General features: G+C 37.1%; 1 protein-coding gene across 1 annotated transcript in view; it reads left to right on the top strand.

The window, feature by feature from the left end:
• The first annotated feature begins 435 nt into the window (after positions 1-435).
• The window catches only part of mocos (molybdenum cofactor sulfurase), a 45,892-nt gene continuing 22,750 nt past the window's right edge, over positions 436-23,577 (top strand). Inside the window, exons 1-11 of the mRNA XM_033980262.2 lie at positions 436-940; positions 1,112-1,201; positions 3,567-3,633; positions 6,046-6,672; positions 12,339-12,415; positions 12,895-13,094; positions 15,211-15,327; positions 17,219-17,590; positions 19,721-19,883; positions 20,349-20,424; positions 21,358-21,500. Of these exons, the coding sequence (XP_033836153.1) occupies positions 829-940; positions 1,112-1,201; positions 3,567-3,633; positions 6,046-6,672; positions 12,339-12,415; positions 12,895-13,094; positions 15,211-15,327; positions 17,219-17,590; positions 19,721-19,883; positions 20,349-20,424; positions 21,358-21,500 (2,044 nt within the window). The 5' untranslated portion in view covers positions 436-828. The remainder of the gene's footprint in view (positions 941-1,111; positions 1,202-3,566; positions 3,634-6,045; positions 6,673-12,338; positions 12,416-12,894; positions 13,095-15,210; positions 15,328-17,218; positions 17,591-19,720; positions 19,884-20,348; positions 20,425-21,357; positions 21,501-23,577) is intronic.

Raw genomic sequence — 23,577 nt, 5'->3', positions numbered from 1 at the left:
AAGGCTATTGTTTCAATGCATTTTTATTTTTATTATTTCATATTTATTTATTTTTATTTTACCAGTTAGTTTATTTGACTAGGCTATTATTATTCATTATTTTGTGTTACTAGTTTGCGAATTTTGTTCACTGAAAGGACAATAGAGGTATAACTTATTCGGATGAAAATGCAATGTAATTAATATTCTGCAATCTGAAATTACCAATATAATTTTCATCACTTAAAATTAAGGCCAATACTTACATAATAGACCCATTCATGTCTAATTTTAATTATTTTATTATTTTGTATTTTAATGATAAATTCTTTATTCAAATTAAATTACCAAATAAGATTATCTTTATTACTTTATATAATTATATAATATACAACGTAAGGTCACTCCCCCCTCCCTCTCTTTTAAGTTAGCTTAGCTGCAGCCCAAATGCTAGCTACAAAAAAGTTTGGTTAGCACTTCTCACAGTCTGCAAAAGTGTCATACGCAATGGCTGCTGTTTCTACAAAGTTAAAAAGTCCGTTATTATGCGTTAGCTATTATTTTTATCTATTTCTGCTTAGTTTTTTTCTTATTTCGCTTCAAACTTACCCGTGTTTTGAGGTGAGCTGTGATGCTAGCGCCGCAGTGTTGTGGTAGTTACAGATTAGCCACAGTGTGACGGATCCACTATAGACAAACCAGCTGCCTGTCACCGGACTTAGACCTGGGAGATGTAAATGGAAGCATTCAGAGCACACAACCAGTCAGACAGAGGCAGTGTGTGCGCAAAAACCCGCAAAAACCACCCTACAACCCGCTTTTTCTCAGCGCGTCTTCCCACTCCAATCCATGGATTTTCACCAACTTTGTACTTTGGACTTTTTTGCACAAGTCTCGGATCATTATGGCTACGGGGGGGACTTCGAGGAGGTCGTGAAGAGAGAGTTCAGGCGCTCTAAAGGTAATGATTTGGGTCAGCCGTGAGAGGACCGGTCTCACGGGGGCTGCTCGGGTCGCGGTGCCCGGTGGAGTGCGCTCTTGACGCGGCGTGGATGTGTCCGTACTCTGGCTGTCTTTCCTCTCTCATTCACGGCTCTGTGCTCTCTATCTCACCTCTCTGTGTTGTAAACAGGAGTCACGTATTTGGATCACGCTGCTACCACGCTGTACCCGGAGTCTGCGGTCCAAAACTACTGCCAGGACATCAGCACTAATCTGTATGGTGAGGTTAAAACACTGTTATTATGACTGAACATGACACTAAACCTGGACAAGAATAGAAGAAAACCAAGTCTATTGTTGGTTTTCAGACTCTAGACTGTGAGGATGTCATGCGCCCAGGTGGGGACAAGAGCCAGGTTCATTCTGTATTAAGTGTATTTATTTTTTACCTTTGTTTAACCAGGAAAGTCCCATTAAAATGACTCATTTCTTTTTCAAGGGAGTCCTGGACAAGACACAGTTCACCAACATACATGTAGACAAAGTATTTTGTCAGCTAAAGATCACAAACCATATACGTAATTTCCAAAACTTTCATCATTCAGATAAACTGACTTATTGGAACCAGTTCTTTTAGTATCCAGTCATTTTGTAAATGACTCAGTTTCAGAATACTGAGATGCAGAAAGTTTGATTTCATAAAATTATTCACACATTGTTGAGAAATATTTGTCATTCACAAAGTGAATGACAGAAAATTAAGGATTTGCCTGTTGTTCAGGTTATCATTGTGAATTATTAGAGTGTGGTGTTTATTTTCTCAAAAAAACGTAACACTAAAATTTGGTATTAAGTTTATACGTTTTCTTTAACAAACTAAATGAACTCCAGTATGGTTACTCAAGCACATCCAAGTCGCCGATAGCCTCTTTCAAAAGTATAACTGTGTCACACACAAGCATGTGAATGATAAGTTACTTTTCTTGTGTCTGTGCTAGGCAGGAATGGATAACAGTATTTGGGCTGGGCAACATAGTAAAAAATCGTGTTTTTACCTCAAATTGATTCAGTACAGTTTTTTTCAACGCAATTTTTTTTATTTTTGTAAAACATAAATGTTTTTCAATATTGATTTAATCAAGATAAACCAGCTTTTACTGACAGAGGACCTCTCCATTAAAAAGACCCAAGCTGAGCATTGGCCATTAGAAATGAGTTTTGTTTTGATTGAAAGGCAATTAGTTGCACAGCCCTACGTCAAATAGTCTACACTGAAAACGGTGATGTCAGAAAGTTGCAGATGAAACACACATTAACCAATATAAATCTAACTTATTACAACAACAACAAAAAAAAACATTTTGACAAATAGTTAATTTACAAAGTAAATGCTTCATAATTTAGAAGATTAATACCGGACATTCATCTTCACGTTAATAAATTAAAGTATTTACAGCAAAGATAGAATTTGTTTTGGAACTAAACAAAAAAATCTATTAAGGATGCTGGTGTAACCAATACACACTATACCAGATCTAATAAAGCTACAACCGGCATTAAATAATGGCCAAAGTAGTCTTATCAAGCACCTGTCCAAAAGAAGCAGTAAAACATACAAAACTATATTATATATAGGGTCACTTAAATTAAAAAAATTATGCGGGCGCTACGAGAATAAAGTCGTAGCATTTCGACATTAAAGTCATAATTTTACGAGAAGAAAGTCGAAGCCTGAAAAAGTCGTAATATTACAAGACAAAAGTCGGAATATTACGAGAAAAAAGTCATATTTTTATGAGAGTATAGGCTGCTGTGCGTGAATGAGTGACCAATGCGTTATGGAGAATTTGGAGCATTTTGTTCAGATAAACTTTCAACTGGGGTTTACGCATGATGAAATACTGTGTCTTTTAGCCCACCATCACCACACTATCATCACTATAAGTACTTTGAAGGGACACTTCAAGTATTTGAGTTTGTTTAGTTGGAGGAACCATACAGATTTGGAAGAAATTGCTATATCTGAACAAAATGCTCCAAATTCTTCATAACGCACTGGTCACTCATTCATGCACAGCAGCCTATATTCTCATAAAAATACGACTTTATTCTCGTAATATTACGGCTTTATTTCTCGTAATATTACGACTTTTTTTTTCATAATATTACGACTTTTTTCTCGTAATATTGCAACTTTTTTCTCGTAAATTACGACTTTAATGTTGAAATGCTATGACTTTATTCTCGTAGCGCCTGCATAATTTATTTTATTTAAGTGACCGTTATACTCCGTCGTAATGGTAGAAGTTTACCCTGTAAGTAACATATTTTAACAAAACTCAGTAAGTAAGCACACAAAAGGCACTAGTAGTGAATACATTATTGTTCTATGTTGACAATATAGGAGCGTAGTTTAGCCCATAGCTTAGCCCTTGTCTTTACACAGTGACAGCTATACTCTCTAATATCTTCTCATAGGACCACTTGGCCTTTGAATACACATCGTTTACCGCAGTCTTTTTGGCGTTTTATCTATAATTGAACCAAATGCTCTTTCCACAGTTGAGGGAGCGACATAAAAACAGACATTACTTTGATTTGGGATCCATTGCTGCCATTTAAAATGTGTTGTATTTGTCCCATAGGAAACCCACACAGCCACAGCCTCAGCAGCAAACTGACACATGACACCATGGAGAGGGTCAGATACAGGTAACGCACTTTTAGACCATCACAAGCACTTTAACAGAGCCTCATAACTTCCTTTGGACCTTTGCAGTGAATGTGACAACTGAACCAGGATGTAAACTGGTCTAAAGTAAACAAGGACTAAACTAGGGATTAACTGGGTAAGGTGCAAACAACTACAACCAATTTAGGTCATTTTCACATATGTTAGTGTACTTTGTAGACCAACCTCAGTTCTGTTGACTTTACTTTTGGGGTGGCCTTGTTCTCATACGCCACGCATCGTTCACTCCAAACACGCACCATGAGCCACGTGAGAGTCCATCAGCTGATCAAGGAACTTATTTCTATGACCATGTACTTTAAGGGTGCTTTCCCTATACGCATGCGTGATCTTTTCTTTCACCTGTGGCTAAATGCACATGCATGGTGGCGTAAGAGAAAAAGCTTTTGGAACGACACACAGACAGACCCAGGGTTACCTGCACAGACAGAGGCAGGAGGAGACTAATCTCCTTCTGGAGACTGATATTAAGTTGATCCAAATTGCCTTGTCAGACAAACGTGTCAAACAGCAGCTCTGCAGCACCCATTCATGGGTGACCCAAAAAATGTATGTGATCCAAGCGCTTTTTTTGCCCAATTCCAAGTGCTTTTATTGTCATATCAGACTGCTTAGATCAGCCTGAGGTCAGCTGCATTCACACCGCATTCGCTGCGCTCTAGAGTGTGAGTGGAGCTGCTCAGAAAACTTGTGTTTCAAGTGTTTACTGTGGTCCAGAGTGTGACTGTCGCGTTCACACCAGCCCAAGCGCACCGCTCTCGGAGCAAATGCCCTTTTATGTCGACCTAACTAGTGGCAGTGTGAAAAGGACCCAAAACAGATCTAAACAAAGAATAAAGTAAAACCAAGTTGGGAGTCTACTCAAATTAAACCATGTCTAAACCAGGACTAAACTAAAACTAAGCTAGACCTTACTAGAAAGTCGAGTCCAGGACTAATCCCAGTCTAAACCAGGACTAAGCTGAAATAAAAAAAAAAAATGCAAGCAGTGATACAGGGCCCTTGAAACCTCTGCAACCTCAGAAGGATGCACTTCAGTGGGAGGGCTTGACATATGATTAAAAATTGCCATTGTCACATTGGAGATAAATGTTTCGGCCCAATTTTAATTTTGCAAGGGGTGCTGGAGAGAAGTTTAAATTACGTCTCTTTATGTCCAGGTCATCAAAATGCGCAAATGCCACATTGGGCCTGTTTAAATAAATCTGACAGTGTTTGCAAAAGTTACAAGGATTTTTATTCTTTCAGAATAGCCACTTTGTTAAAAGCTCGATATGATCACACCCTCAGACTTACGAAAATTATTTTAACAACTTTTGTTGACAGATATGCCCTGATGATGCCAGTTCAGTTTGGAGTCTGTTTGATCAAAACCCTAGAAATACTAATAACCTTTTTTTCCTTCAATTTTGTATGCTCAGTTGATAAAAGCTACAATGATGTGACTGTGTCACATTGTTCCCCTTCATGAACAGCCTCTCTATAAACTCTTTAACAAGTCTGCAGCAAACAGATTGACTTTTATAACTAAGTAAAATTTGAAGGGGACGCTAGAGAGACATCTCACGTTATGCCACTGAAAAAGAAAAAGTCTCTTTGGATATCATCCATTGATGTAGAAGAAGAGTTAAAGTGCTTAAGTCCTGTACGTAGACTATGACATCATCATACAGCGCCATGGACTGAATGAACAGTACTTATGTCTGTGCCAAGCAGCACTTAAAAACCCACGCCACATACAAATTTGCATCATAGCATTTTTGTTTTCAAATCATAGCTTGAGTGTAATGCAGTGTGATTCAACAATGTGCACTCAATCCAAGCATAACCTGCATGAGCTCAATGTGTTTACGTACATTCTTATTTTATAAATCCATGTGCACTGATATAAAAGAATATGTGCTGTATCCATTTCTTAATTTTCCCCCTCTCTCTCCTGGCTGCTCGCTTGGCTCACAGCCGGATTCTCAACTCTTGATTGGTCAAAGAGTTGTCTTCTTATCTTATTCAGGAACCTACCTGGTTCAGAACAGGTTCTGAGATCAGGGCATATTGTCGAGATCCACCCCGATAGAAAGTGATCCAGCTTCATAGCACCGCTAAACCAGGGTTAATCCCAATGTTGCCTCGCTAACCCCCTAATCCAGCTTCATAGTACAGGCTTCAAACTAGACTAAACTAGGACATTGTATTTCAATGTTTGGTCTATTTCACTTTGTAGAGGTCTAAACTACAGAGGTTGTTTGCAAACTAGAAAATATCCTCATTATCTAAAAAATGCAAAGGATTTAAATAATTGCAGCCTTTGCGATTTGATAATTGGTTTCATTGCCATTAAACTTGCAAATCTATAACAACATTTTTTCTTCCAGGATCCTACAGCATTTCAACACCGACCCCGAGGAATATTCCGTCATCTTCACTTCTGGAAGCACAGCCGCTCTCAAACTGGTTGCTGAGAGTTTCCCATGGAGCCCCGGGAGTGTTTTTAGTTATCTGACCGACAACCACACCTCCGTCGTGGGCATAAGAGGGCTCACTTCTGGCCTAGGGGTTACAACTTTACCCATAGCACCTGAAGATATCGAAAACACCTTTGAAAATACAACTGGGAAAGGAGATAGCTCATGCCAAACGTCACATCTATTCTGTTATCCTGCTCAGAGCAACTTTTCTGGGAAGAAATACGCCCTTAGCTACGTGAGGGGCATCCAAGCACGAAGTCTGTACCCTGCTAGTGGCTATAACGGAAAGTGGTTTGTCCTCCTAGACGCAGCCTCCTATGTCAGCTCTTCACCACTAAATTTAAAGCAATACAAGGCCGATTTTATCCCCATTTCCTTCTACAAGCTGTTCGGATTCCCCACGGGGCTTGGGGCGCTCCTTGTTCACAGGGACGTGGCGGCCATGTTGAAAAAGCGTTATTTTGGGGGAGGCACAGCCAATGCTTACCTCTCTGGAGAAGATTATTATGTCCCGGTGAAGAGCACGTCTGACAGGTAAAGTAAAGAACAAGCTAAAACCACTGGCTTCTTTCTGAATGCACAAGTACACAGAGCTCCAGACCAGGGCAAGTCCAAGGAGGAGTGGGAAGTACAGAATATCATGGTTTCTTAGTAGAAGTGTAAGAACTGAAAAGACAGTTGTATTTTAAAGGTAAACTATGTAACTTTTTACCTGCTTGTCTTCATGGATTTATCTCGCATTTGTAACAGATGTTTTTATTGCCTGTACATCCCTTACATGTTTGCTGTGTACAGGTTGCCTGGAAAATGCAGACTCTAAAACAAAACTTTTTTTTTTTTTTTTTATAACAAAAACAGTAGAGCTGGTCTATTTTACCTAAAAATAAAATGTATGATTTTTTTCTCAAAAATTCCAATTTTCTGTTAGACTTTTAAATTTTTTTCTCCTCTCCACTAAAATGTTCTGCAAAGTGCAGAAAATTGTTAAAACAAAAAGTTTTATAATTGTTTCAGTTAAACTTGTAGTGCAGTAAATAGTAAGCTCCTTTTGGCTAAAATTATCGTTTTTGTTGTGGGCTGTAAATAGAAAAGGCTGAAACTCAGTATAACAGCTGAACGTCACTGTGAACGTCACTGATTTCAGAGCAGTCAGTTCTGTCCTGGTGTTAAACTCCTTTGCTTTTCTATTCTCTGTGGTCCCTCACACAAAGGAAGAGCACATCACTTTTAAAACACTGGTGATGTGCTCAGTGAGCAGCATCAGTGAGCAGCTTTTTTGCATTTCCAGTGCAATTTCCAATGCAAGAAAGTGGGGAAAATAAAATAAATTTTCTTCCATACAGTTTCATCTGAACTTAAAATGTTATTTATTGATTAAATCGATGCGTTTCCCAGCCCTAAAAGAAAGTGGCATTATTAAATTATAAATCAAATTTTCATTAGTAACACTCTTTAGTTGTAAGGGATCATATTGTGCTATTGTCTGATCTGTTATAATGTTGTTTCCTCATCAAAACATGTTTAACACATGCATATTTAGGAGTGCTTCTCTCGAACTGAAAACACTTTGTTCCACCTTGTGATGTCATGTGGTAATACAGGAAGTGCTCCACTGTGTATTTAAACTCCACACACTTTCACTAGAATCATTTGGATAATTGCAGCCCTGGAATTTCCGATCTCTGCTAAACGAAACTACCGCTTTGTGATTTCACTAAGTGGATTTTGAGATTTGGAGTCACACTTATAAACCAAGATTACTCAAACATGTGTGAATGAAACAAAACACAACACCAGGTACATTTTTGATGAGGTAGCAACATGAGCTTGAAGCTCACAAGAGTTTTGGAGTTTTGCGAAATATAGGACATTTAATATGTTTGATTATGTATTTTAAAAGAAAAAATAAACACTGACTAGTCAGCTGTTAAAATAATCTTTAGTTGCTCACCTAGTCACCTGCTTGCCATGGAGATATACAAGTATAATGCTATATGTGGAACATTCCAGGAAAAGCAATACCATCATTTTATCTATGGTATCAAAATAGTTTGTACAATTTACTTCTATGAAAGTTTTGTAAAAGAGAGCACCCCAGAAGCTACTTTAGCTTATAAAAGCAGTCCCAGACTCAGTAAAAATACATCGGAACAATTTACAATTTCTCAAATTATTATCCCATGCCTAACATCACTCTATGCGCACTTTCTTCCAAAAGCATAATATAACAACACTTATGGCTTTTTCCCCAGGTTTTAGAGGGATAGAAACGGACAACAAAGGCTGCAATTTTTGAAGTACCTTCATTTCCTCCACAGACAACCAAATCTCCTGTGTTATTCTGCTAACTCTGTAGTTTAGATCTGTGCACATGTTCTGAAAAGTGATTCTTAGTTTGTCAGTTCATATTTCTTTTTTAAATTAATTCTTCTTGTTTAAAGTATGAACTTTGAATCGAATCCTTTTATTAAAACATAAATCGTAAATATAATCACAATTGTTCAGCCCCAACAGGCCCTTTTTATTTTATTTTAGTTAGAGCCAGGCACTGGTAATGTTTGATTGACACAAACAAACAAGGTGTAATAAAGATACGACAACCAAGTAATTCAATAACCCAAAATTATTTCAATTGCACCTGTTTACAGATAAGAATCAGAGTACTACTACTAAGTTTGATTGCACTTCATTGGGAAAAGCAACTCCTAAAACTAATCACAAGATAATAGGGTTGTCAAAATATTGTAAATCAAATACTAATTGATAATAAAACCGGTATCAAAACTAAATACTCATTTGAGCAGGTATCGATACTTTAAAAAGTCACATTCACAGGACAGAATGGCCCTTTCCTGAATAGCTGTAGATCAGGGGTCGGCAACCTTTAACACCCAAGAGCCATTTGGACCCCATTTCCATAGAAACAAAAAAAAAAACTGGGCGCCACAAATTGTTTTAGACATCTAAAATGAAGATAACACTGTATGTATTGTTTTGTTGTTTTTTTTAACCTTTACTATTTGTATAAACAACTATAGTGTGTTGCTTATGAAATCCATGAAGTGCTACAGAGACTTCTGCTCCTGAACCTCTGCACACAGTGTCTGCAAATCGGGGCTGTACCTTTACACAGGACTGTGAGCTGTCGTCTGTGAGGCATGAGCGGTGTTTGTTTTTAACATATTTCTGTGAGTGTGACACTTATTTTGAGTGACTAAAAATATTTAAATATAATTTTATTTTAATATTTCAAGATCACAATAATCTTCCAATTTAAACTACAATTTAAAGAAATAACTAACACAAATAAAATACACTTCAATTAAATACACTTCAATAATATAATTTTTTTTTTTTCCCAAGCCCGACCCCTGTTTCAGTGATAGTTTAAGACACAGAGACTAGTATACGGCCATGGACCACTATGGGACCTACCTAGATCACTGAGGGATTACACAGATATAAGGCCACATGGTAATGTAAAAGAAAGTACTATGATTTAATGGTGAAAGTAACATTCTTTTATCTAAAGAAAGACTGTTTTTCATTATCATTGTGGTAACAAGTATTGAGTATTGAGACTGTTCCTTAGTATAAAAATTTTGGTATCGTGGCAACACTACAAGATACAAACCAAAAATGAGGTTCAGGTAGTTTTGAAAGATGCACAAACTTTATAATGAATCCTTTTAAGTTATTAAGTTTAATTATTTGTTAAATCAGAAATTACCATATGTTGAGGCAGTGATGGGATTCAGCCATTTAAAAAATCATATAACAAATGACATTAAGCAAAAGAGTAAGGAAGGAACAGTCATAAATAAATGAAACAGCAGCAGAGGGACAATTCATCTGAGCTCCAAACCAAACTGCGCCACATAAATTCTGATTTATGAGCAAGATTCTTGGTTGGGAAAAAGTTTTATATTGTACTCCGTGTTTGTAAAGTCTTGGCCCAAGATTAAACTCTCTTTGTAAGAATATATGAATGTGTTACAGCAAGCAGGAAGGGCCAAAAAGGTGTAATCAATTGGTGGTTTTCAGATTTTAGAATATAATGACCTCATAAACTCAGATGGGGGCCAAGAGCCAGTTTTCCCTGTTGATTACACTGTAGTTTGCCCTGAAATATCTAAAAGGTAAATTCACAAATGTTGGCCCTCATCAGTTGCATTGGTGACTAGTGTTGTCATGATACTTAGAACTGTATTTCTGTACTAAGGAATAGACTCGATACTCCAATACCAACACTCCTTATTTAGATAATAGAATGTAATTTTATTTTACCATGTCGTCTTATAGCTATGTAATCCCTCAGTTGTTCAGATAAAAGACCACGTAGACTATTATACGCCATACTAATATATACAGTCTTATACTTGTTCTGATGCAGCTCAAGATCATTCTAAAGAGGTTAATTTCTGTCCTGTGAATGTGACATTTTTACTATCGATACTTGCTCAAATGAGTATCTAGTTTTGATAATAATGTTAGTATCAATAAGTATCCGATTTTCAATACTTTGCTTTTGACAACCCTATTGAGACTAGACCCAATGTTGGTATGCACCTGATTTTTACTATATTAAAAAAAAGCATATAACATATAAACAGTAACCTCTCAGTCATCCAGGTATGATCCATAGTAAAAGAAAAATTCAAATCTGTCAACTGGGCAAAAAGTTGTAAGACTGAAGACGTTTCGCTGCTCATCCAAGCCGCTTCTTCAGTTCTGTTGTTGTGATACTAAGATTTCAAACTGTATTTCAATACTTAATTGCTCTCAACCACCAGAACTGATGAAGCAACTTGCTTTGAATTTTTCGTTTACTATTCCTCACTTATGTTATTCATTCAGAGCATCCTAATTGTTCACCACAAGGAATGTATCTTTCAGAGGCCAGATTGGAGTTTGCCAGCATGATAATGCTAACAACTAGGAGGCTAATAGTGTACTTCCTGATTATCAGGCAATAAAAGGCTTTACAATTAGATGCAGACAGCATGCACTGGACTTGCATGTTTTTATCTCAATACAATATAGCTGTACTGGGGCAAGACAAATTGTGCTGGAATACATGGGGAGAAAATGGGGTACAGGCCCTTTAATAAAAAAAATAATAATAATTTTATATATATATATATATATATATATATATATATATATATATATATATATATATATATATATGGAGAGAGAGAGAGAGAGAGAGAGAGGCTCTGACTCAGTCTCAATAGGCTTTGTAACAGTAATATTTCTGTACTTATGTGATTATTGTACAATACTTGAAACTCACTTTTGAGATTTACCGACACGCTTTAGCACATTTCTGATGGATATAGCCAGAATAAATTGTACAAAACCTGTCACTGGGATAAAAATATATTGTACATTCAATGATCGGAATGGCACAGTTATCTAGGCCACTATCTTTTTCTTTTCTGCTTTTCAAAGCTTTGTCACATCACACATAAAATAATGTTTCACTGTTTTCTTCACACCAGAATCTGCTAACAACATGTCCACAGCGCTCTGAGTGAGAATGCTCGAGACTGGAGCAGGTTTTCCCTTGATAATTAACTGTTAACACATTTATCTAAAGGCACTATATTGTGAAAAACATCAAAGTTTGACAAGTTATCAAAAAAATTATGTTAAAGGCCCTGTAGCATTTTTTTTCTATTCGAGTAAAATGTGTCTTGCCGCAGTAGAGATATATTGTATAAACAGCTCTTGAGGTCAGAGTAAGTCAGCTGTGTACTATCTCCATCTAATTATGAAGTCTTTAATTGTCCAATAATCAGAAAGTGCTCACTTAGTATGCTAGTTGTTGTTAGCTTTACCATCATGCCACCATAATGTGCGCTATTCAACATTTCTGGTGGTTTATTTTCTGTTCTTGTTTTGCTTGAAATGTTCTACAGTTTGGCGTTAAACCAATCAGTCCAAGTTACAGGTCAAATCTATAAAGAAGCAAGCCCACTAAGAATGCAAGATGATAGTGGTGACCAAACTCATAACCCTCTGTATAAAAAAATACCAAGAAAAATAATCTGGATTTAACAATGCTTTTCAGACTGAATACCCCATGTGTCTTCTGTCCATTTGGATCATTGACAGTCCCTTCACTTTGGTCACTTGTGAGAGCAGCAGAAGCTTTTCCTCCACTTTCAGAGTCACTTCACTCTTTGGTGTTTCAGGTTTGAAGATGGTACAATCTCGTTCTTGGACATCGTCGCTCTCAACCACAGCTTTGACGCACTCTACAAACTCACAGGTACTGCACAAGGAGTGGGTTTGATTCACTGAAGAAAAAAAATAACACACAGTGCTAACATTTCAAACTCAATTTTTGATACTAAGGAAAAGTAGTGATACAGATGTTAATACCAAAATTATAATTAAAAGACAAAACAGAATGTGCTTATTAACACAAAATAGAAGTACTTTACATCTACTCCCATTGGGCAACGCAGTTTTCCAATGCAACAGTCAATGGACTTTTTTTCTTTTATTAAGTTATTTACATCAATATTGAGATTTAAAATGTCCAAATCATAACATAATGATCCATAGATTATAACTATGCAGATACAAGCACAATACATATATTATTATTATTATTACACATATTATTATGTCTCAGAGTTATCCACATTCTTTATGACTTTGAGGGTCCATAAAAAGTCAGGTCTATATTCTATTTTTCTTGTATATTTCCTTCAACTCTTCCATGTTTTGTTGTTGTGTTTTCAGGGGGGATGCAGTCTGTCCAGGAGCACACATTTGGCCTGGCGCGCTACACTTACATCGTCCTCTCAAGCCTTCGCCACAGCAACGGGCAACCGCTGGCGCAAATCTACGTCCACGGCCAGTTTGACAGTCCCAGCACCCAAGGGCCTATTCTCAACTTCAGCCTCCTGAACGCGCAGGGAGAGATCATTGGGTATTCACAGGTATAATTAATGTTATTTGAATGCAACAAGACATCTTAAAGACTGCCCTTTAAAAGTTAGTAAACAAAAACAGTCAAAATAACCAGAAAGGAGACAAAAGTGAAGTGGAACATAATGCAATTTTAATGAAGCAACTGGTATTGACCACAAGAGTATCACAAAATATGACGGATGAAAACCACTCACATACCTACAAGTGATGCCTGAGCCTTTTTAAAGAAATTTAAGATTGGATAAGAGAACCCAAAACATGCAAACAGCTCAAATCCTCCAGCTAAGGTCATCCTGACCAGCTCGAGACCTAGAGATGGGTCCCACTGCGCTAGAGCCCCAGCTTTAAAAGATGAGACATTGAAGAATACGTTAAATACAGGGGACAGATTTCCCATAATAAAGTCCTGAAATTTATACTTTGAATTAACATATAGATGGTTAATAAATATAAAGAGATAAAATCCTGACAGTCTCCTGACAGGTTGCCTCAGTAGCATTAAAAGATGGGTCAAATGCAGATGACAAATTTTGCTACAATAACCGTAATTATTTAGGTAATAGCTAATGTAAAAGTCCTCTTTAGAGAAACGTGAAAACTCCCTAAAATAATGTATGAAACTGCTGACAGTTTAAACCTGACCGTAGTTTAAACCTCCTATACATGTTCTGAAGTGCATGTGATTTATATATTAGTTGGATCTCCGTTTTCTCTCAAATGGTAATGCCCTTGGACTCTTTTGTGCACTGAAATGAGTTTTTATGGCTATTAATCCAAGCTCTTTCTATTGATTTAGAATACACGGTATGTTACCTCTATCTAGACCTTATTAGACCAAAATTATAGCTAATGAAACACATTTTTAGTGTTCATTAGCTTCTTTTGTGCAGGCTAAATGGAGGTAAACTCAATTAGAAGATTCTAATTAGCAAACAACAAAGTAAAGTTTATTGTATAGCTACTTTTACTAATAAGTCTCAATGGGATTCTCAGCTATAAGCAATACTAAAATAACACAAAATAGAGCTAAGTATGTTAGACAAAGCAGACAGTATGTTGGTAACACTTCATTTTGCTGTTCCAAATCCATTACAAATAAGTAGCAAAGTACCAAAATTAAAAATACATGAATTGCTTGAAGGTTAAGGTTTAGATTAGAGCTGCAAGAGTAATCACTATCGAATCAAAAGTGAATGGACACAATTAGCAAATCACAAAGGCTGCAGCTTTTCGAGCACCAGAATTCTCCACAAACAACAAAATACACAAACAAAGTCTTATTCTACCTAAAAACTTCTAACCCTGTAGTTTAGATCTGCACAAACATCTCCTGGAGGCGTTTAAAATGTGAACTTTGAAAAGAATCCTATTACTAAAACATAAAACAGATCCCAACGCTTGTTAAAAAAAAATCACAATTGGATATTTTCCTCAAATCATGCAGCCCTACTTCAGATGAAGTGCCAGTTTAGTATCGTCATTCCCAGTGCACAAAATTGTAGTATTTCTGAGTTAAAGTACTTGTGAGGTATTATTTGTAGATCAAATGGATTCAAGAACTGTCAGTGCATAGATCTCATCTCAAGCACTGTTTTTTTTTGTTTTGTCCTTGGGGTAGTTACGGAGATGTTGTAATGTCATTTAATATCTATAAAGTAAAGTGATCACACAATCAGCAATCACATTTTAAACAGCCGTGATTATGAATTGCATCAGAACAATTTTGGAAAATACCTCATTGTGATGTTTCTATTAAGTATGCCAGTTGTGATTAGATTTTGTATTTATTCATTAACGTCTATTTAACCAAGAAAGCCCCCCTGAGATTAAGAATCTAAACAACAGGGTTAGCAGATTTTATGCATAATAAGACATAATATTTTGATGTTTGTGGAGAAAATTATGGTGATTCAAAAATTGCAGCCTTTGTGAATTGGTAATTTCATCTATTCAAATTGCGATTACAATTCAATTGCAGTTAATCTTGCAGAGTGTTGGGAACCACAGGTCTAGACAACCCACTGCTCTGGTTTATATTCAGCTAGTGGTTAAACTGAACAGCTCCTAACACATTTAATAGACTGCCTTGGGAGAAACGTGCTATTACCTCCTCTGTGTGTACAGGTGGATCGGATGGCCAGTCTCTATAACATCCACGTGCGCACCGGCTGCTTCTGTAACACAGGGGCGTGCCAGGCTTTTCTGGGTATCAGCAACCAGCAAATGAAGAGAAATCTGAAGGTAACGCACTGGATTGGAGCTCTGTATGACAATCACCCACTGCTCAGGACTGGTTTTAGAATGGGTCAAATGCAGAGAAATAATTTACTTCAGGGGGGATCAGTAAATAACACCCTATCATTATGTTAGGAATTGGCTCTACAAACTTGTCATATTATTTTAAAAGCCCTTTCAGATGAAAACAACCACAAAAAAAGTTTCACTTTTTTGAGTTACTTTGTGCCAGTTTTTGTTTCATGTGGATAGGCCCAGTAACTACAGAGATATTAACCATAAACCAGGTCAACAAATCTGCAATCTGACAGTTAAATAGCAAATTCCACCATATAATTCTGATCTTATGTTCAGCTCAGTTTCAAATAATCTATAGGCACTCTGCAAACACAACCTATTGAAGCCTGTTCTTTCCCAGTTCGGGGTGGGCGATATGACAAAAAGAAACATATTTTCAAATGCTCTCGATAAACATAATCATATCATATTTTAGTAAACCATGAGTAATGTGCTAAAACATTCTTGTAAATGTCTTGGTTGAGATTCAAGTACTGCACAAACCATGAATGGACCATAAAATTAATCACACAAGTGCAGAAATATCACCTTAGCCTATACTGTTTTTTAAAGATTAAACTGCAAGCTTTTGTTGCACACTAGCACAAGCATTTTTATTTATTTTTTAATACTTTTTTTAAAATTATACTTTTAATTTAAATTAATCTCCAAAACAACAGCTTTTCCCAGTTTATTTGAAAGTTTTAATGTAGTGTGCTATGAGAAAATCCCTGGGTTTTAGCTCCAAACCTTTTGAATTTTTATGTCATCCAGTCCTGCATAAAGATCGGTCCTTGTGTGTATTTTTCATGGCCGATGCCAATCCAATCCAGAGAAATTGATGGCCAATAAGTGCTGCTGATATTTTTGGGCTGATATGTTTACATACGTTCCACAAATTAACTAATTTCAGATTAGTACAAACCCACGATCTTTTTCTACAAACTGGATAAGAGAGCAGTATTGTCATTTTTGCAGAACCTTGTTTGCGTGTTCAAATAAAGCTTTATGTGTATTCTTTAGGCAGCTGGTTGGCCCAAGCCCCTACTGGAGATTTAAGGCTGATAGCAATATGTTAAAAAAAGCAAATATCCTAGTCCTATATGAAACCTTTATAAAGCCGGTCTCAGCACACACAGTCTAAGCCGTTTGGAAAAATTAAATGCAAATGCTTCATTCTCTGCTAATCAGAAAGATTTTTACTAGAGAAGGACCATACTTGCACTTTTTATCATATCGGCTATCAGCTTTCAATCTCCAGCAGAGGATGATACTCGACCTCCTGCCTAAAGAATATGCAAAAGCTTTATTTTTTATTTTATTTATTTGAACACTTCAGTATGGAAAGGTCACTGCACAAAATGTGACTACACAGCTCTCTTATCCATTCTGTAGTGATACATGGTTATGGATGAGTTTGTAGTAAATTAAAATTGTGTACTTTGGGGAAAATAGTCAAAATTGGCCTTACATATTGACAAAGAATATCGGTGTATCGACCATTGGTCCTGTGGATTCTAAACAATCGGCATCGGCCTTGAAAAAAACAAAAACATAATGATCTCTTTTTATAGACAGATAAACATAAATCCATATTAACATAGGCAGTTTATTTTAGCATTTATGTGAAAACCTTGAAAAATAATAACAATTACACTATGAGGGTTTTCTCTTTAACATTTTTTTTTTTTTTTTTGCAAACCAGGTCAGCATTGTGACAGTTGTCACAATGCGACTCTTACACTGTTACAAAATACCATAACTTTATCTAACTCCCCAAACTCTCTCTCTCTTTTTTTCTGTTTCTCTCCTTTTGTATTTGTTCCTGTGTTGTTTTCAGGCAGGTCACGTTTGCGGAGACGATGTGGACCTGGTTTTGGGGCAGCCGACTGGATCCGTGCGCGTGTCCTTCGGATACATGTCCACTTTTCCTGACTGTCAAAACTTCCTGAGGTTTGTGGTGGAGTGTTTCGTGGAGGGGCCGGTGACAGTGGACCAAGAGAGGATAGACTCGCTCACAAACGCAACACCGCTGCGAGATACGAGCCTGCAGCCAATCACATGCCAGAATGGGGAGGTACAGGAAGCGGAGGAGACAGAGAGAGCAGAGGAGAGGAGATTCGGACAGACTCAATCTAAAAACCACAGGGAGGAGGGCTGTACTCTCACCAATATCTACATTTACCCCATCAAGTCCTGTGGGGCATTTGAGGTTTGAGTTGCATTCAGTTAGTTTGATTTCTTTCCTTTCCTTTTGGTCCTGTTTAAAGGTGCAATATGTAACTTTTATGGTGGAAGGTCCACCACCTGCTTGTCTCCATGGAGATGTTACTGCTCTACCAAGGATCAATCAATCAAAATCACTTTATTTGCACTCCAGAGGCAATTTAAGCACTTAGAGCAGTAAAAACAATAATAATAGAAAGCTCAAACAAAAGTGTCAATGCAGATCAACAGAGCAACAGCCCTCAGGACAAAAGTGTCCCTCTTCTCTCCTCTGCGTTCTAGAGCATCACAGCAGTGTCCTTCAGGGGGAGCCAGGTGAGCTGTAGACACACAACAGGAAAGCCTCTTCTAAGTCTCTCTCTCTCTCTCTCTCTCTCTCTCTCTCTCTCTCTCTCTCTCTCTCTCTCTCTCTCTCTACTGTTGTTTCAGTGATGAGACAGGACATTCCCTCAAAGTGTTCCCTCTGGAACCTCTTCTGTCATATTTGGTACATAAAGTGTGTAGCATTTTGGAGCTAGCTGGCTAGCATGTATCCATCTCCAAGCAGGGTTGCCATGGAGATAGGAACAAACTGCTCAAATCACACCGTCCAATAGTCCTTAACCTTCGGGAACTGGACAAGGAAACCAGACAATATATATGACAATAAACTTATCTATCTCCTTGGAGACAAGCACATGATGCCACCAGGCCAAGTTACAGGTCAGATCTGTGGCGAGGCGAGCCTGCACACAGTAAATGCATATTTTCAAGGTTTTTTTGAGCAATAAAAACAACAAATTGACTAAATTGAACATATATGTTTAATGCTGTAATGTGAAACATTCTAGGCAATATATATTTATATAAAATGGGTATATTTGCCTTGACTACATTAATAGTACTGCAAAATATATTACACCACTGTTAAAAAGTTTAGATCTATACTGACAGAGAAGTCACAAGTTACTGACACAGAATTCTGACCTGTCCATAATGTGGTGATGTCACTGTTGCATAGCCCAATTTGACCCATTTGTTTTGTCTTCAGCTAAAAATGTTATTAAACCTATATTAATCCAAAATATAAGTGGACTGGACATAATTCTGGTCCTGCAGTTGTTCATTTGTCTGGAGTGGTGCAACACATCAAATGCATATTTGAAAATGTCAAATCTCTCGGGGTCTTGTTACAGTCTGGGTCTGTCTCTAATTAAAAACAGTCCAAATATCGAGAGGATACAGATCGGGTGGCGATGGTCTGATGTGGCACTATGAAAGCTCAGAGGGGCTTTCTGCTGTCCACTGCTCATCTGAAGAATGGGCATGTTCACAAAATGTTAGAAATGCCATAGAAACCAAACCAAATATATGTATTGCCATTGTTTTTTCTAGTTTTGATTTCATTTTGATATAGTATATAGAATTAATACTGGGGATGCATTTACATAACTTTGTATTGTAGTTTGGGAGATTTTCTGACCCTAAAATCCAACTAACACAGGTAGTGATTCATAGACTAAACCATTCTAAAAGAAAATAGCATTAAATCATAACTGAGCCAGGACTATTTTTTTTGATATATTAATCTTTGGGCCACTGCAACTCTCCTCTTGCTAGGAATGCTAAAGAGGGGAATAACTTTTGACCGCTGCAAACAGTTTAAAATGAATTAGTTCTGTTTTTTCCACACACACTAAGTGAGGGTACAGAGGGAGGCTCTAATTTAAAACTAGTCCCTTGATTAAAATACTTCCAAATAATTTGTGGCACAACGAAGATGTATTATAAAATATGCGAATAATTAAATTTACAATAATTAAAAAAAATTGAAGTTGCCAAATTTATAGTTATAGAGAGGATATTTGTTCAGTGGTAGATGGCAAGTTCATTAATGTGCAATGACCCAACCAAATAAACAAATAATTTGAGTTAACAGTGCACTTTGTAACTTTTCTTATGTATGGTACATGAGCTGCTTATAATTGAATAAATACACAACAGATAGTATAATACAGTGGAACATTCTGGGCAAAGAAAAATAACATTTCCACAGACACAAGAACGTGGAAAACCCTTCAACAGTTGCCGATATATGGTGGACAATATACTTTCCCTTACCCCTGTGCTGATGCAGGTGCAGCAGTGGCCTCTGGGATCTCAGGGTTTACTGTTCGACCGCGGCTGGATGGTGGTGAACGTGAACAGAGTCTGTCTGAGCCAAAAGAGGGAAGCTCGACTCTGCCTCATCAAACCAAAAATCCACCTGTCCTCCAACAAACTGGAGCTCCAAGCCACAGGTCAGAAGACAGTACTGCGTAACACTAGAACACCTTAGATTTTGAAGTGAAATTGATCTGCTTACTTAGACTTTTGGTGTTCCCAACACCTTTAACTACCATGCTTTGAATACTTTTCTTTATCTGTATGCATTTTATTGCAATGTTATGATTTTGAGGAAATGATAATAAAAGTTTTAGTGAGATTTGAGAAATTCTACCTTTAACTCCCACAGTCATTTTGACAGATTGGATGTAGTAGCTCAGTTTGAGTGCACACAAGATGCGATATCTCAAACATGCAATATTTTAAATATGTACATTTTCTGGTGGGTAGTACAACACCTACTGATATCTATTGAAATGTTATTGCTTTGCCTGCTTTGTTTAACAGCTTGGATTAAATTAATCTATCTTCAATTTATTCCATTACAGGTGTTTTATTGCTCAAAAATGTCTCATGGTTGTTGACTGTTTGTCCCACAGGGATGGAGAGTATTTCTGTTCCGCTGGAAACTAAAGCTCAGAGTACCGTGTGTCAGAGCAGAGTATGTGGAGACAGGTGAGCAGCTGTTTATCGTGAATCCTTTGTTTATACAGGTTAACCTCTTGAGACAAATACCTGTTCAAAAACTGTTACATACACATTACCACATTACCACGATTAAAAAGTAACATTTCACTCACAATACAATGCATATTAAAGGAATACCAGTACAATTTAGTCATTCCATGGAAGAGAGAGCATGTCTATATTCATGGGTTTCAGTTTTCTGTTCTCTGTGCCTTTTTTTTAATTGATCACTATGGCAACAGTCCCATTTTTTTATCACTCTGAAAGACATGGATAGATGTCCTTTCTTATCCTTATTCTAAAACTTTGAAGGGTGATCAGGCAGGACACTATCAGGTCCTCCTAAAAAATGTAAACAATCAGACACCCACTCTTAAAACTAGTATCGAAACTAGATACTGATTTGAGAAAATCACATTTAAGTGGAACTAAACACTAAACACTAAACTTCTGGTTTCTGCCATTTCAAGTGGTACATGACATCATATAGAACTGGCCCTCTTCCTCCTTCACTCGCCTCTTTAGTTTTGCAGATATTGCCCAGTTTAGCAGCTCTATTTGCGATGTGGTGGCTTAGGTTTTTAGGTGTTTAGCTCCACTTTAACAAGACTAAACAGATTTTGATTGATCTTGAGCTTTGTCAGAACTAGTATAAGACCATATGGTATCAGAATAACTTTATTTGTCCATTAGGAACTTCAATTGTATCATGAAGAAAGTACTATTATTTTGTGTGCTTGTGTGTGACTTGAATCCAGTGGGTGAACGTCCTTTACTGTCTTCACATATGACTTGTACGATTCACCATTTCAGACAGATATTGCTATTGTTGGACATGTGCCTGGTCCAGCCTGAGACACAGTGGTAGTAGCAGATTTCCCTTGGGTCTTCCTGAATATAATAATATCTTTTGTGTTTCAGAGTGGAGACTCTGGACTGTGGGGAGGCAGTAGCAGAGTGGCTGTCAGATTTCCTTGGACAGAAGTGTCGCTTGATAAGGCTCAGTCCTGATTTCACACGAGATGCCAAGAAAAAGAAGCAACAGGAGCCCAGCCAAGGAGAAGGTACATTCAAGTGACCAGAATAGGTTTTATTTAGATCATTGGCCGGGTTTCAGATGACGTCACAACATTCAGTAGGCCAGTAATATTTAAAGGAACTGTATGTGGCCTGTGCTCTTACAGTTAAAAGGTATTAGAATCTCATCTGAACCTGTGTGGCCAGTGCCTTAAGCTGCAGATAGAGGACACATGCAGCGTTTTCTCATTCTCAGTATATAGTATGGACAGCATATAGCAACAGAATCTACAGCACTGATTAATGATTGGTTGCAGGTTCTTTGGTTTAAGTAGCAAAGATTCAGATCAGAGAGTGTCCCTTTAAACCAACTGGATTTTACCATTAAAACTGGTAACCCAAATGGGCGTCTGCTGTGAGGCTCATTCTGTTTTCTGACTGGATAATCATCTTGAGAACCAAAAAAACAAATAAAACATATTTGACCATCATGTCCAGTATTTTTGTGATCAAGAATACATCTGAATTACAGTTGTTATCGGTAAAAGATATAAGATATAAGATATAAGGTATTTGATTTGAACATGTATACCTTGTATTACCTTGTATACCTCTTTTTTCTGGGACATAGGTTCAATCTTACATACATTTCCTTTAATGCAGATGAGGCAATAAAATTTGTTTTGTTAAAAGGCATATTTTTTGTAATACAGCAAGTTGTAGGGTATCGTCTCTGAAAGTAATTATCAACATTAAACATTTGTGCATTTACCTTTCAGATATTTCATGGCAAAGTACAATATTATCAATAGGAAAAAGTAGCTCTTGTCCTTCATCTGGGTGTATGACATCATCACATTCATACACCCAGATGGAGGGCACGAGCCCCCCATTTAGCATCTGAAATCCACCTGTACTGATGCACAAAACGTCTGTCAGGTCTGAAGGTAGTGTATGATATACACTCATCTCAAACAAACAGTAAATTGCAGGAAATATACTTTTAAACCCACCCAAGTACAAGGTGCATTAATATTACCTGCAGAGTCTGTAGTGGGCCTTTCCCAAGCAATAATGAGTGTACACTCAACCTAGGATGGTATTTGCTTGTAGCTGCAATATTTATCAAAATGCTGTAGTCGTTTTATCCAATCCAGTCACAAATGGGCACAGATTATCCCCAAACTGAGGTAATAATGTGGGCATTTCAAATGTAGCAAACAGTGTCATAGTCGTTAACCATTGTCCATTGTTGACAAACATCCACACTTAGGTGCTCCTGACCAAGATCCTGGCTCAGATCTGGTTCACTGCTCCTCACAATTTTACCCCAAGTGGCACTAAAAAATCAAATGCAAAAGGCACAATTTCCTACACAGACAAAAAAAAAATGTATTGTTATTCATGGAAGATGAAATTATTGTTAAAAGTGAACTATGTAACTTGACACTTGATTGTCTCCATTTATTGAAGTAGAAGTGTTTTTGTTGCCTTGAAAAACTCAGGCTACATAGATTTGACATGTAACTTGGTCTGGTTAACCTGGCTTTCACCAGATTGATAAATATGGCCCAACAACAGTGGAATGAGACGAAAAATCGAACTTTTGTCAAATCCAGCTGAGAGAAAAGTGTCTTACTCCTCCACAAATGCACAAAGTGCTTCCCTCTGCATGTTTTTTTTAAACAAAATAGTCTGTATTTCTACTAAAACAGGGTGATGTACTATGTCAGGTGGAGAAAGTTACATAATACACCATTAAATACATAAAGAATAATAATAGCGTAACATTTGCAGACGATTGTTCTGCCAACTGAAAAAGGAAAAGCAAACAATTGCCAAATTAGATACTCAAAATAAAGCATTTGACAGTTTTGGCAAAATAAAAAATATCTGGTTTCATTTGTGTGTTATAAAATGTGTAGAGACAAAATCTCTTTCCAAAATTGCTTTTAAGAATACTATTTATTATTATCAGTTGTATTTAGGGCACCTATGGGAAATCTGTTTAGTATAGAGTGCTCAGAGCTGACTCAATGCTAAACTGGGACCTATTTTCTGCTCTACACATTTAGTTTGAATGGATATAGATGGTTTTGTCCTTGTGTGTACTATACAGGATTG

This window comes from Periophthalmus magnuspinnatus, chromosome 15 (assembly GCF_009829125.3).
Source record: "Periophthalmus magnuspinnatus isolate fPerMag1 chromosome 15, fPerMag1.2.pri, whole genome shotgun sequence".
Taxonomy (NCBI): Eukaryota; Metazoa; Chordata; class Actinopteri; order Gobiiformes; family Gobiidae; genus Periophthalmus; species Periophthalmus magnuspinnatus.
Note: the sequence above shows the minus strand (reverse complement) of the source record. Positions and strands in the feature narration are given on the sequence as shown.